This window comes from Trachymyrmex cornetzi, unplaced genomic scaffold, assembly GCF_001594075.2.
Source record: "Trachymyrmex cornetzi isolate Tcor2-1 unplaced genomic scaffold, Tcor1.1 scaffold205, whole genome shotgun sequence".
NCBI lineage: Eukaryota > Metazoa > Arthropoda > Insecta > Hymenoptera > Formicidae > Trachymyrmex > Trachymyrmex cornetzi.
Genome location: NW_017296691.1, coordinates 542,525 through 555,433, shown reverse-complemented (window position 1 = coordinate 555,433; position 12,909 = coordinate 542,525). Strand labels below are relative to the sequence as shown.

The 12,909-nt window shown below is 37.9% G+C and overlaps 1 protein-coding gene across 1 annotated transcript in view; it reads right to left on the bottom strand.

The window, feature by feature from the left end:
• Window positions 1–12,909, bottom strand: part of Rdl (Resistant to dieldrin) — a 76,683-nt gene that overhangs the window by 23,568 nt on the left and 40,206 nt on the right. Inside the window, exons 2-3 of the mRNA XM_018505405.1 lie at window positions 11,155–11,252; window positions 1,253–1,320 (exon numbers count right to left, since the gene is read on the bottom strand). Coding sequence (XP_018360907.1) covers window positions 1,253–1,320; window positions 11,155–11,252 — 166 coding nt within the window. The remainder of the gene's footprint in view (window positions 1–1,252; window positions 1,321–11,154; window positions 11,253–12,909) is intronic.

Here is a 12,909-nt window from a genome sequence, read left to right as displayed (position 1 = left end):
CGCGAAGAGGATTTAATGTTCTCTCGCGGGATTAAAAGGTTGTGCGTTTTTGCCGTCACCATTCCCCTGGCGAGGACGACGTTCATCGGGTCTCTCTTGAAACTTTTCCACTTATTGTTAGATCTTTGCGCGTGACAAACGAAACCGCCGGTTTATCGTCGGCTCGAGCACCGCGGGTAGGGCCATGCAACAAGAACATCGCAAATCGCATCAAACGACTCAACCATAAACCATAAACGAAGTGGACAAGAATATATCTTGCGAAGACTGTGGAACGTAGCAAGGTTCCCTTGTAACAGTTCAGCCAACCAAACAGCTGTGACGAGCTATAAAAACGTAGGTTAGTAGGCCATCTGTGTGTATACTATTGTCGCTTGTGTGTATACTGGTATATATATCTCCACGTGTACGAACGTACATACGTGGGATGTGTGTATGTATATGTATAGCTTATACCGTGTGGCTGTGTGTCGATACGCCCCTTGCTGCCGACATAAACATCGCTATGCGAGTCGCATGTATTTCCCCTGGTGCACCTTTCCGCGAGTAGATATCGAGAACGACTCGAGATTTAAGCAGATGTGAACATATATGCACGCGAAGGTATTGCTAGTTTACGATGCTACTTTATATGAAACTTTACGCGTGCAAAATCAATACGTATAAAAAAAATATATATATTTCTTTTAACCGTACGCATACTATGACATTTTGGTCGATGTACGACTTCACGGACACGTATGATATTTTTATTACTATTGAATTACATTCATATACAATGATCTGCCAACGAAATTTCGACGGTCCACATATGTTTCGATTGACATGGATATTTTTACATGAATATCCGTATCATTGTTATGCAGTAACAAATAAACAAACCGAAACAGATGATACTCTATCGGAAGCAAGTGGCGCGACTGGTAAGCTGATTTGATCAATGATGGTGGGCGTCGTCGATTCCACGATAGGCGCTCGCTCGACGTATGATGATCGGTCCAATTAAATGTCAGAGTTAAAAATTCTTTTTCAAGCGGTATCGACATAATTTTGGCATTACGGTCGAGCGTGGACTATCGCGATGCGAAAACGGCTGTGTCGGGCGGAAATGGGCGTTCCCGTTGTCGCTTTTTGATACGATGGATACGAGCGGGTTGGGAGAGGAGAAGGTGATCGTTTGCGAGACTGGACGAAATAAATGAACGGACAATTGTCGATGTCAAGTTTGTATGAGTTTGAATGCAAACTGTACCATCAACACCTCGGACACGGAGCTGATGCTGAGGACATACATGGTGACGCCGACTTCCACGGGCGGACCTGCAATCAACAAAACCATCCGGCCTTGGTCGCTGTGATTACCCGCCAATCTCTATTCAACCGTGTACGACCTATCGTGTACGAGATAAATAGATATCTAGAGACAATAGTAATAATAATAGTAGTGACAATAGTAATGACAAATCTATCTTTACCTCTGACTCACGCGCGCTTTACTCCCGCGGTTGAAATTTAGGCACCCTCTCTAAAGCACTTTTGAAACCGTCTCTACATCGTATTGCGTGCCATGGGGCGTTTTGCATGTTGTGCGCGACGTCTATCGGAGGAATCTAAAAACTAACGCAATCCCAAGCGCTCCCATACAAACCCACGTCGCGAGCATACTCGACAAAATCGCGCGGACGAATCGTTCGGGCATTTTTTTTTTTCCTTACCCCTCTCGTGTCTTCGGATAAATCGGACAACGCCGTTCATGCGCGGAGAGGGAAATCATATTCACGCGCACCTATCCGTGTGAGCCAGAGGCAAAGCACGAACGGACAAGTCGAGGAGAGCTCGCACCCTGCACGGAACCAAATCAACAGGACTCGTCGTCGGCCACGTTGCTTTCCAAGCTAGAAGAATCATCCATACTTGTCTCGTTATATAGGCATTATGCTCTTACGTATATATTACATACATATCACAGCCACGTAGCGGTATGACATTACCTTACTACTACTTTTTTTTTTGTTCGTTTTGTACCGCGTCGCTTTATAGTGGTTTTGCTTTGTCTCGTTCTCTCACCCTTTCGCTCTCTCTTTCGTTCTCTCTGCACTTTTGCATCTTGTTTTTGCCGATCACTCGTCACATCGTATTCCAATTAGATTCATTGTGGCTATATGTGTACGTATTCCGGGGAAATATGGCTCGTTTTATATTATCGTTTTTTCGCCCTATAATTAGAAGACGCTCCTCCGCGATCGAGAGCGGCGCGTCGTCTTGTCGAACGTTCGTCGAACGACATCGTTACTTTACACTGAATTGCTGTCATTGTCATTGCGGTCGTCGATTCCGGGCGAAATCTATTTTTTTTGTATTTTTTAGCTTCTAAGGGGGATGTGAGGGAAATGCCTCGAATACCGAGAGAGCTGCTGGAAGGAATTCGGACGGATAACGATCGAAGCACATCGATCGCGGATTGTTCTCTCTCGCGTGTTCGTACACGAACGCGTGATACGTGCGGTGTTTCGACAGAGAGATAACGGAAGTGTCGGGGATTTCTTTCGGGGGTGGCGGGACATAGAATAATAATAATTGTAAGTGATGGCAGGCGGCAGCCCATTTCAGCAACCGCGGCATAGCAGCTAGAGCGTCTAAAAACGGTCTAACGGGACGGTCGTGCGTGTTTAATATATATTGAACAAAATACTATTTTTTCCTGAGAGCAGAAAGCATAAAAAGACGCTCCTCATTCACGTTCTCTCTAACACTACGTGACGTTCGGGGCAGCCCAGGCTCAAAGTCAGGCAGGAAATCAGTGAACTAACTTTTCCACGCCCGCAGAAAACGAAAACGTAGTTGGAGCAACTGAGAAAATTTATCTTAACGTTGCTTCACAGTTCTGTACAATTCTTTTGTTAGTATCAATAATTTTAATGGCGTTTTACGTCAATACAATTCGTGCATATGAATCTTATCGAACGTCTAGTTGAGAGATTATTTTCGAAATAAATCTAGCTTCCATTAAACGGAAACTACACGTAATAATTTAGAGCAAGTCTGGTTGGTTGTGTTTCTTTTTTTTTTTTTTTTCGAGATTTAGCTCGATTTGCGACCTCAGCCACGCAGTCTCGCTGCTTTCAGTTGCCGAAACTACAGTCCCGTTTCTCGAGCGAGGAACGAGGACAGCCAGTATATATTATCTGAAATATGAAATAGTACTTTGTCCATTTTTTCCAGTATATATTTTTGTTTCTTTCTGTTGCTCGCTACTAAAGTGTACGTGTATGTTTCTGTATGTGTATGGGAGAAATGCGTGTTAGGTCATACACGCGCACACTTATTCCTGCGTCGGTGTAAACCGGTACCGCGATAAGCGACGGGCCACATGGTACTACAATATATCAAATGAGTTAGGAGAGACTCTGTGCTCGGTTAGCTTCATTTCAGTAGTTTCGAAGTGCAAGCGGTAAACCACATAGCGTAATCACCATAGCGCGCGTTACGAAGTGCGTCTTAGATATATGGTTTACTAAATTGATATTTACATACTAATCAAATGGAGGTTTCTATCGTGCCTGCACAAGGAAAAAGATTTCTTTAATAAATGTAGTCATTGTAATAGTCAAATCAAATCGATTCTTTAAATTAAGAAATGTAATTGATTACATTCAAACTAAATTTTTAGGATTAGTTAAAATAATGTTCATTCAAAATTGAATTGTTTCAATAAAATAAAGGAGTTTCGAGTCCGAATAAATCATTTTCTCCGTGTGTAAGTAATAAAATATCTACGCGTCAAGATATACGATTGAAATAATTTTGCCATTCTGATTAAAGCGGAAGAAAAATATCACGCGAAGAAGTTATTAGAGGAAAAATTGCCGATATGTACAATGACAGTTGTCATTTTTCTTCTTGCTACAAATCATTAGTTCTCGAGTATATTTCAACAGTCACATTCAAAGATGAGATGTCAAATAAAATCATAAATTATAGTCTGAAGTATCATCAAAATGTTGTAAAATCAAATAGATTAATAGTAACATTTCCTAGAATTAATAAGTGATAGAAATTCTGCGTTTTATCACATGTCTAGAAATCATGAATTTGTATTTCAATGAATGAATATGTGTTTTGATATTTTTACTCTTTTCATTGAATTAAATTGAAAAATATATAAATCTCGATTAATGATCTAATGCGATTAAAAGCATTTAAAAGCAGAGGAATTTTCATTTCACATTTAGACGTATTTCATTTTAGAGATGCGCTATTCGTAATGTTGGAGAACTAGAATTGGCGAAGCACCGATTAGTTTTCTTCTGCATAGTTTGAGTTCAATTGGTCCCGAAATCACCGTGCCAAGAAATTGGATGTCGCCTCGTATCGGCGGACGAGATCCTCGAAGCGAGCACAGAGAATCGTTACGGTAATCATGTTACCCGTTTTCACGGTTCCAAACGTCGTTGTTAAATGAACAGCACATCAAAGGAAAGACACATTGCCCAGAGCGATGCGGTTCTGCGCGTGGCAAGTTAATTCATTTCGTCGTCAGAGTGTCGATCAACGAATGACGGTACCAATGTAATAACGATGGGCGGGGATCGTTGAGAGTTTCTCGTGTTCCACTCGATGCACCGAAGATCGAATTTCTTTCGTTGTACGCTGAAAAAAGAGTCTGGTTATAGCTATCAAATGCTGAATAAAATAATTTCAATTAAATATTTAGATATACAGGGTGAATCAGAGTCGTTGAACCAGCTTTTTACCCTATGAGAAAATAATTGACTGCACACGTTATAATTCAATTACACGGAGAAAATTTTATATTTAAAATTACTTTAATGTGTGTAGTAGTAGCTGTGGTCTTCATGTAAATTATAAGTTTAAATGCTATAATTATTTTTTTAAAAACAATAATACAACGTAACTTTTACACTTTTTTATAGTAAATTTTATAGTAAAATTTTTTATTATAAAATCAAATATTGTTGAATGAAAGTTAGTATTGTAAAGGTAAGTAAAAAATATATACTTAGCCAATTTTATTTGCGTACCATAGTAAAAATTAACTGTTTTCGTGTTAGAATATGGCTTAACAAAATAATTACTTTATTTATGTGATAAAAATTAGTATTACCATAGTAAAAGTTAAATCGGAATTATGTTGTGAGGATCCATACGAAAATTCAAGACATGGTAAAGTGTAATTTAAAATTATATTAAAACTTAATATAAAATTTTCTTCGTGTAGGTATGAAGTCGATAATTTTCTCAAAGGGTAAAAAGGTGGTTCAACGATTCTGATTCACCCTGTATATGTGATATAACCAAACATAATTTTACCTTTACAAATATTTAGCAAGTATTATCATTGGTAATACCATTTGATAATACTTATTAAATATTTGTAAAGGTAAAATTATGTTTAATTATATTACATTCGGTTGAAATTATTTCACTTAACAATTGGCAGGTATAAAAAAAGAGACTCTTTTTTTCAGCACACTAAAGCAAAGCTCGTAGGGCTGTAATTAATCAATCGTTACACTGAGAAAAATATTTGGTTAAAAATGGACGAATCAGAAGAATTCTGATTGTATCAATTCCATCTATCGCGGCTAGAATTCTAGTAGATTTAATAAAAAAATTTCGATGTGTCCATTTTCAACCGGAATTCTAATTAATCCAGCTAGACATTTTCCACAGTGTATGTATACGCGTTCGGAGCAAAATAATCGCGATGATGTCGTTAGGCAATGAGAAGATAATTCATGCTCCAGAGAATGTATTAAACAATGAGTCGTTTATTGAAGATCCGATTCGACCGCTGAAAGTATCGCCCCAATTAGTGATTAACGATATGAATGAATTTATTTACTGAGGCGACACGGACAGCATGAGAGATGCACCCGCATAGATGCAAACGTTGATTGTTAATGCAATCAACATTGGAGTCGACCACTAGAATCAACATGCGTTGCTCTCTCGTTACCTTTGTTGATTTTCGAAATAAATCATTTACTCGGATATCATCGCGCGATACTCAAGTATCTGTTTCGAGAAGAAAGAGACAATAATAACAGAATATGTTTACGTGTTTTAATAGTTGCAAACACACATAACACAAATAGAGTGATAATTATATTGCATGAAGTAAAATCTTCTGAGTCTACGTAATTGAATAATTGAAAACGATAATTGTTTCATTCGTTGCGAGGGTGGTGAAAACAAACGGGAAGAATGCACACTCGTGTGCGCGTGTATGTACAACAGTGTGGAACCGGATATACATCCGCACTCGTGTTGCCGCGCGTATATAAGAGCAGAAGTACAGAGTATCGCATAACGCATGAGGTATAAGAAAATCAACCAATCAGAGTCTGCTATTTTGTGGAAAGAAATAAAGGACTTTGATTGATTAATTTTCTCATGTATTATGCATTATGCGTTACGCGTTACGCAAGATTCTGTGCTTCCGCCCTAAGTCTCCTAAGTGTGTCTGTGCACGTGTGTCGGTGGGTAAAAAATGCTAATTGCAGTTCAGTAACGATCAGCGGCAATCGTTGACTTGAAAATGCACGGGCACTAAAAAACGTATGATTCGCTTGGCCGAAGAGACCGACGGGCGGGCGGGGGAGTGGAAGGGCGGATTTTGTGTTTAGCCGAGAACGATAGTAATGAGTAACTTTCAGCGGAATTACTGAATAAGACCTAGAGGTAGTACCATTTTCACTTCGGATAGGGAGCTGATACTCAAGACGTACATGGTGACGCCCACCTCGACGGGAGGACCTGAAATCGAAGGTTAGTAAGACTGAGTCGCCGGTTTCCGGCCGCGGCCAAGCTACACGGTGAGAGTGACTGTATGGCATTCGTTCGTTAATTACAAGTATCACACATATCTATTTTTCTTTCTTTTTCGTTCTTTTTCGGTAGAGTTCTGTGAATTTACTGTGAATGCGAAATGGTATGTTGGTGAGGTCGCTACGTTGGATGGATCGCTGGAAAGTGGTAATCGCTTTCGATTAGACGATGTCTCTGATAATTTATGCGCTAATTTACGTGTGCTCGGTTGTCATCAATGTTACACAACGACGGTTTTGCGGACAGGCTTAATCTCTCTGTACGCAGCGCTGTGACGTACTTTGTACCGTATATAATTTGTATTATACGCGTTCGGATTTATCGAGGCGAATAAATCATATTTAAAGCTAAGCTGGTATTAAACGTCGTAAAATTATTTACACCAAATATTTTTTTCTTTTTTCATCTTTTTTTAACATGCCTGATATCGTTTAATTGTGTTCGAGAATATATTTTCTTCACGCCACGTAATTAGTTTGCAATTATTTAGTTTTAATTTCTATAGTAAACGTTATAAATAGAGTTAATAATTAATTTAACAAAGTTCTCTCAAGTAGGATATATTTAATAAAATACATTACTATATAAACAATCATTTACGCTCGCGTTTTCCAACATGCGACGTGATATATAAAGATATTTCAGATTTTATCGTAATCTTTGCGAAATCTAAATTCAAAGACCTGACGAGGGTTCGTGAAAATTTCAGTAGTCCGTGCCAGATGTGAGGCACGAAATCGAAGCTGCCGGTCGAATTGATCGGCCGCAAAGACGAAGCGGAAAAATGTAATCGCGCCCGACCAGGCGCTATCTCACCGTAGAAAAGTTTATGGACGAAATTCGGGCAGAGGGTGAAAGAAGGGCGGGAAGTCAGGTGCAGATGGAAAGAACCCGGTTGTCGGGGGAGTGAGGCCGAGGGAGGGATGGAAAGGGTTGGGGAATGCGAGGCGCATATACGTGTCCACGTTGGCGTTTTCGCGATAAAGTTGACTCGTAAACAACGGCTCTGCCAACGCCATCGCGCGCCACTCGACCGATATATCTTCATTTCCATTTCTAGGATGTTTTTAAAGCCCCTATAGCCGAGGAACATCCCATATGGGATACATATTTCACAATGACGTTCTCGCGACATGCTGGAAAACGCACGGCTGACGTGGTATCGAGTTAATTGAAACGCGCCAGTATGCTTCGCCCGTGCAAACCGATCGCCCATGAGAGAGCTTACTCCGAAAAAAAAAGAAAAAAAAAAGATTAAAAATATTTCAAACACATGATGTAACTGCGGAAGAACAAAAATTAATAATCAGCCATCTGATCGAAAAATTGCAGTTATCAATCTCGCGTAAATTGATATTTGCTAACTATAAATATTTTTACGATTATGTTTTTCTTATGAATATATTTTATATATGAATTTTTTCCCTTTCACTATGCGTTATGTATATAATATTAAATATTATATTGAATTAAATTTAGTAAATTATATTACGATTGGAAAATTATTTTTAGTATAAACTTTTAAGTAGACTACACAGTTTTTCTCTTGAACCGATGAAAAATATTTGATAACTCTATATAAAAAAAGTATAAGCACGTAATATGTATAAAGTTTCATCGTTTTAGTTGATTTGTTTGTTGTAATTCTAGTCGAGTCAATGTTTTAGCGTTATAGAGTTTCTTTTTTAACGCGAATGCGAAAAGTTTTTGTTTATCATTACGACAGTCAGTTTATGGAGTGCAAACGTTTCGAGTTTCTCGTCACGTATTTTGTCATTTTCCGTAGGCCTTGGATGGCAACGGTAGAGCTCGCGTTTGAAAATCCGGCTGCGCTCCGGGGAATATCCAATGAAGCACTACGTATCGAAGAGAGCAGCGGAACGGTTTATCCCGTCCGTCCGCGGTATTCTCGTGTCCGTTTCCGTAATGTCCGCGTACCGATCTAAATTTTAAATGTTAGAAACTCGTATTCCTCCGGGGATTCCGTGTATCGATATGCGGGAGCGGCGAGAGACGCGGATATCGGCGATTCGAATCTAGACGATATATTTAGTGCATTTTTTTGCGATCTGTCGAGATAGGAACCTGTATACTTGATCCCGCCGGAAAATGAAATGATCGTCTTTTATGCCTGAGAGTCAGCTCGAGTTTACTGCAAAGTGAGTTATCAGTAATGCATTTTTCTAATGCAGCTTTAAAAAATAAACGATATATAAATAATATATATTTTTGCCCTACGACTTCAATCACAATTGCAACGGCAAAGTGTGTTATTGCATTAAAAATCAGTTGGTAAATTTTTAATTGTTTTAGTATTGCTGAAACAACTTGTGGTTGTAAAATAATAAATTGAATAATATTCAGATAAAATAAACGGTTTGCATGTTTAACAATTGTATGGAATGTAATTAAATGATAATACGCTGAATACTGTATTTATTTTATTTTATTGCGAGAATTAATAATTGGAATAATTTTAACTACCTTCAGCATACGAATTCGAACTTTTAATTATTCAGTTAACCGCTTTTTCGATTTTTACATCTGACCTGTAATAGTAGCAATTATAACTGCGAGGACAAGAATACATTTTGGACTAATATACGGTAAACGTTTTTAGCTTCTTCAAAAATGGAGAACCGAAATGATTCTCGGTCAATTAAACTCTGAATTCTTTTTTGGTCGGAGGAAAAATAGAGCAGCTACATGAAATCGAGGCGTCCCATTTTGTTAGGAATCGCGGTACTGATAGTCGAAAAATAGAATCCGGGACAAAAGGAGGCGTTAAGACGCGACAGTAAAATCAAAGTCAAAATCGTAATTGAAGGCGAGATACTGCGCCTCTGTGTAGTCCGAGAGGAGATGCCGTTAACGGTAACCCGTGGCAACCCGTGGGGCGTCCCAGCATCGATCCGAGTTTTATCGAAGCGCTCCAGCCCCGCCCTACCTCTACGAGGCCACCCCCGAAAATGCGACTTTGTCGTGGTAGAATCGTCGACACGTGAATTATAATCGTAGCTGCTTCGACATCGATGATCGGTCCGCGAGCCAAGCCGACCTAAACGCGCGCTGGGACTTTTTGGCCGGGCCTATCGAGCCGAAAGTGGGACGGGGGGACCGTCCATTGGTAGGCACTAATTGCCTCTAACTGACTCTCGAATGGCGAACGTGCTTACTCGAAACTGGACTAATGGCTCTTTAATAACCCTATGTTTTATAAGCATCGCGTTTATTCGACCGCAAAATCGTACCGCGCTTGGTAGTCGATAAACGTCTGGCATTTATTTGATACGGTCGTTTACGCAAAAGTCGGTATCTACAAATTACGTGCAAGCTGTATATTATTGCGGATTGATCAAGAGGTAAAAGAGAACGCTTTGTGCTTTACACTTTTATCTTCAGGGAGTCACGTGCCGTTCCGATCTCCGTGATAGAAACGCGCTGTCTGCCGCATCGTTTTATCGGTATTTCTTTTTCGGTAGTCGCGCGGTTGAGCCGCGTGGTAAACTGCAAATTACTCCTTTGCCGGGGAAACAGGATGCGATTCGCGTACACGTGCTGCCGCGCTGTTCCTGTCAGAGTTGTTTTATGGAAACGGTAGTATGCTCGAAAGCTCGTCGTTTTTTGTAGGGTAAAACGTGGGAGATGATAAGCGACGTCAAAAATATTTCCTGGAGCGTTTCGCCGGAGCTTTAGCCGTTATGTCGCACCATTGTTACAACAATCCGAAAGCCTGTGCTTTATATTTTGATTTATCGCGTATCGATTTCGTGCATTAAATGTTTTTAGGTATATAAATCCTACGTACATTTACCCACCGTCTTCTGTTCTTCAGTTTCTTTTATCTCAGCACTGCATTAAAGTGGAATACGGTACCATTTTATCTTTTTTTTATCCGAGCACACGTAAAAAGCTTTTTTCTGTGCTTGCAGCGAACGAAGTGGAATTAAAAAAGAGTCGTATACTGGTTTTCTGTTCGTTCGCCAATTGATTGGTTTCGTCGGTGTGTCAATATTTAGTTTCTTTCGTCATCTAACTCCCTCATTTTCGTTAGTTGCAAGGTAACGTTTTAGATTCACGTAATAGTGCAACGATCATAAACAATGAAACGGAAAAAGCATCGTGCCGAACGCAAAACTTGTTCCAACGCAAATTACCTCACGTGCGTAAATTAATCAAAATTGATCAACGTTAATCGAATAAACACGCCGAATATATCGAATTGACAAGTTTTGCGCATGGTATAAAATCCACGAATGATCTCGTATATCGTAAGATGGGGAAAATCGAGTCTTTACTCACCTCCGTAGTTCGGCCTTACTCTTTTATCGTAACTGACGGAGAAGGAATCCAGTATCGCAGAGATGTTCACGTCGCCCAGCATACTGCCGCCGGCAGTTCTGTAAACGAACAAGAATTTCATATTTCACATTTTCCTTATAAAAATTCTTATAACAGCGTTCTAAAATTATAGTTATATGTATAGAATAATTGCAATCTTTTTACGTTTTTAGCATTTATTTCGATTCAATCAATGAGATAAGACGGGGTAATTTGGATATGGTTAACAGAAATTTTCAAATTGTACTCTCTAAATTTCTTGGAGTGAAATCTCATTCCGAAAGAGTTAAAGTACTGCACTATTGAAAAAGAGTGAAAAATTTGAACTCTTGAATAAGAGTGGCAGATTTTCACTATTTTTTGGAGTGAGATTTTTTTCCTTTGGAATGAATCTTATTCCAAAAAATGAGTGAAAATCTTGTTCAAGAGGGCAAATTTTTCATTCTTTTTCAATAGTGGCAGTATTTTAACTCTTTTGGAGTGAGATTTTACTCCAAAAAATTTAGAGAGTATTAAAATATGATATGTTGAGATTGCATAGTGTATTTAATTAAACATATAAAACGTGCACTGTTGGTGCAATAGTGTATATTTTTTATGTTTAATTGAACACTTTATGCGATCTTAATCTTTTATATAATTTGAAAGTTTCTATTAACCTATTCAAATATTTTCGCTTTACTCTATTTTCAGTTAAGCTAGCTTGCGTGATTAAAAGTATTTTTTTGAATTGCGAGAAATATATTTCAATCCAGATAAAATGTTACCAAATTATTACAACTAAGATTAGCTAAGTAGATTAGCATTTTGACACATTAACGTTATATTTACAGTGAGTGCAAAAAATTTACGTATAGAAAAAATATTTTTTTTTAATTTTATTTTTAAAAGCTAAACATCCAGCGAGAAATGTCTCATCAATATCAATACGATGATTTCGATACAAATTCGACGTCTAATTTTTATGGTCACTTCTTTATTTATTCATAAAAAGTAAAATAGACTGTATGTTTCTCAAAATTATATATATGTACAAAAAAGATGTGTATTAATTATAGAAAATATATCAATTTAAAAATAAGTGAAAATTAAAAATCGTATTATTTAGGCGCTCAAAAAATATTTGTATAATCGAGAAATTTAGCTTCTAAAATCAGGAATACACGTGAATTTTATTTGTTTATGTTAGAACAAAATGTATTCATTGTATAAAATTGTTAATTAATATTTATTTTCTACAAATAAGACTTTTAATAAAAAGATTCCTTGTACGAATATTTTTTTGCACTCACTATATATAACAATATAATACAGTCTTTTTTACTAAGAATCTTCTTTTGAAAACGTTTTTTTTTTACAAACATGATAATAATTTTATAACAATTGTAATAAATAACTGCATTTTATAAACTGCAGTGAAGTATTTTAATAACAATACGTTGCATATTTTTTCAACAAGAATTTTAAATTAATGGTATCGAAATATATAATCTGTTGTAAATTATGCAAGTATTGAATCTTACGACGCCATCACAAACTCTCTCCTGAACTGACATAGATACTAGTATTAGCATTATTTGAAAGACAAGTTCGAGAGAAGATATTGTAACAGCCTGTATGACATACACGACGATGAGAGGTAGATCCGCCCAAAGGTTCGGAGCATAAAGTACAGCGAGTCTGTTCTTGACTTAACGGGTCAGTAGATACGGATGG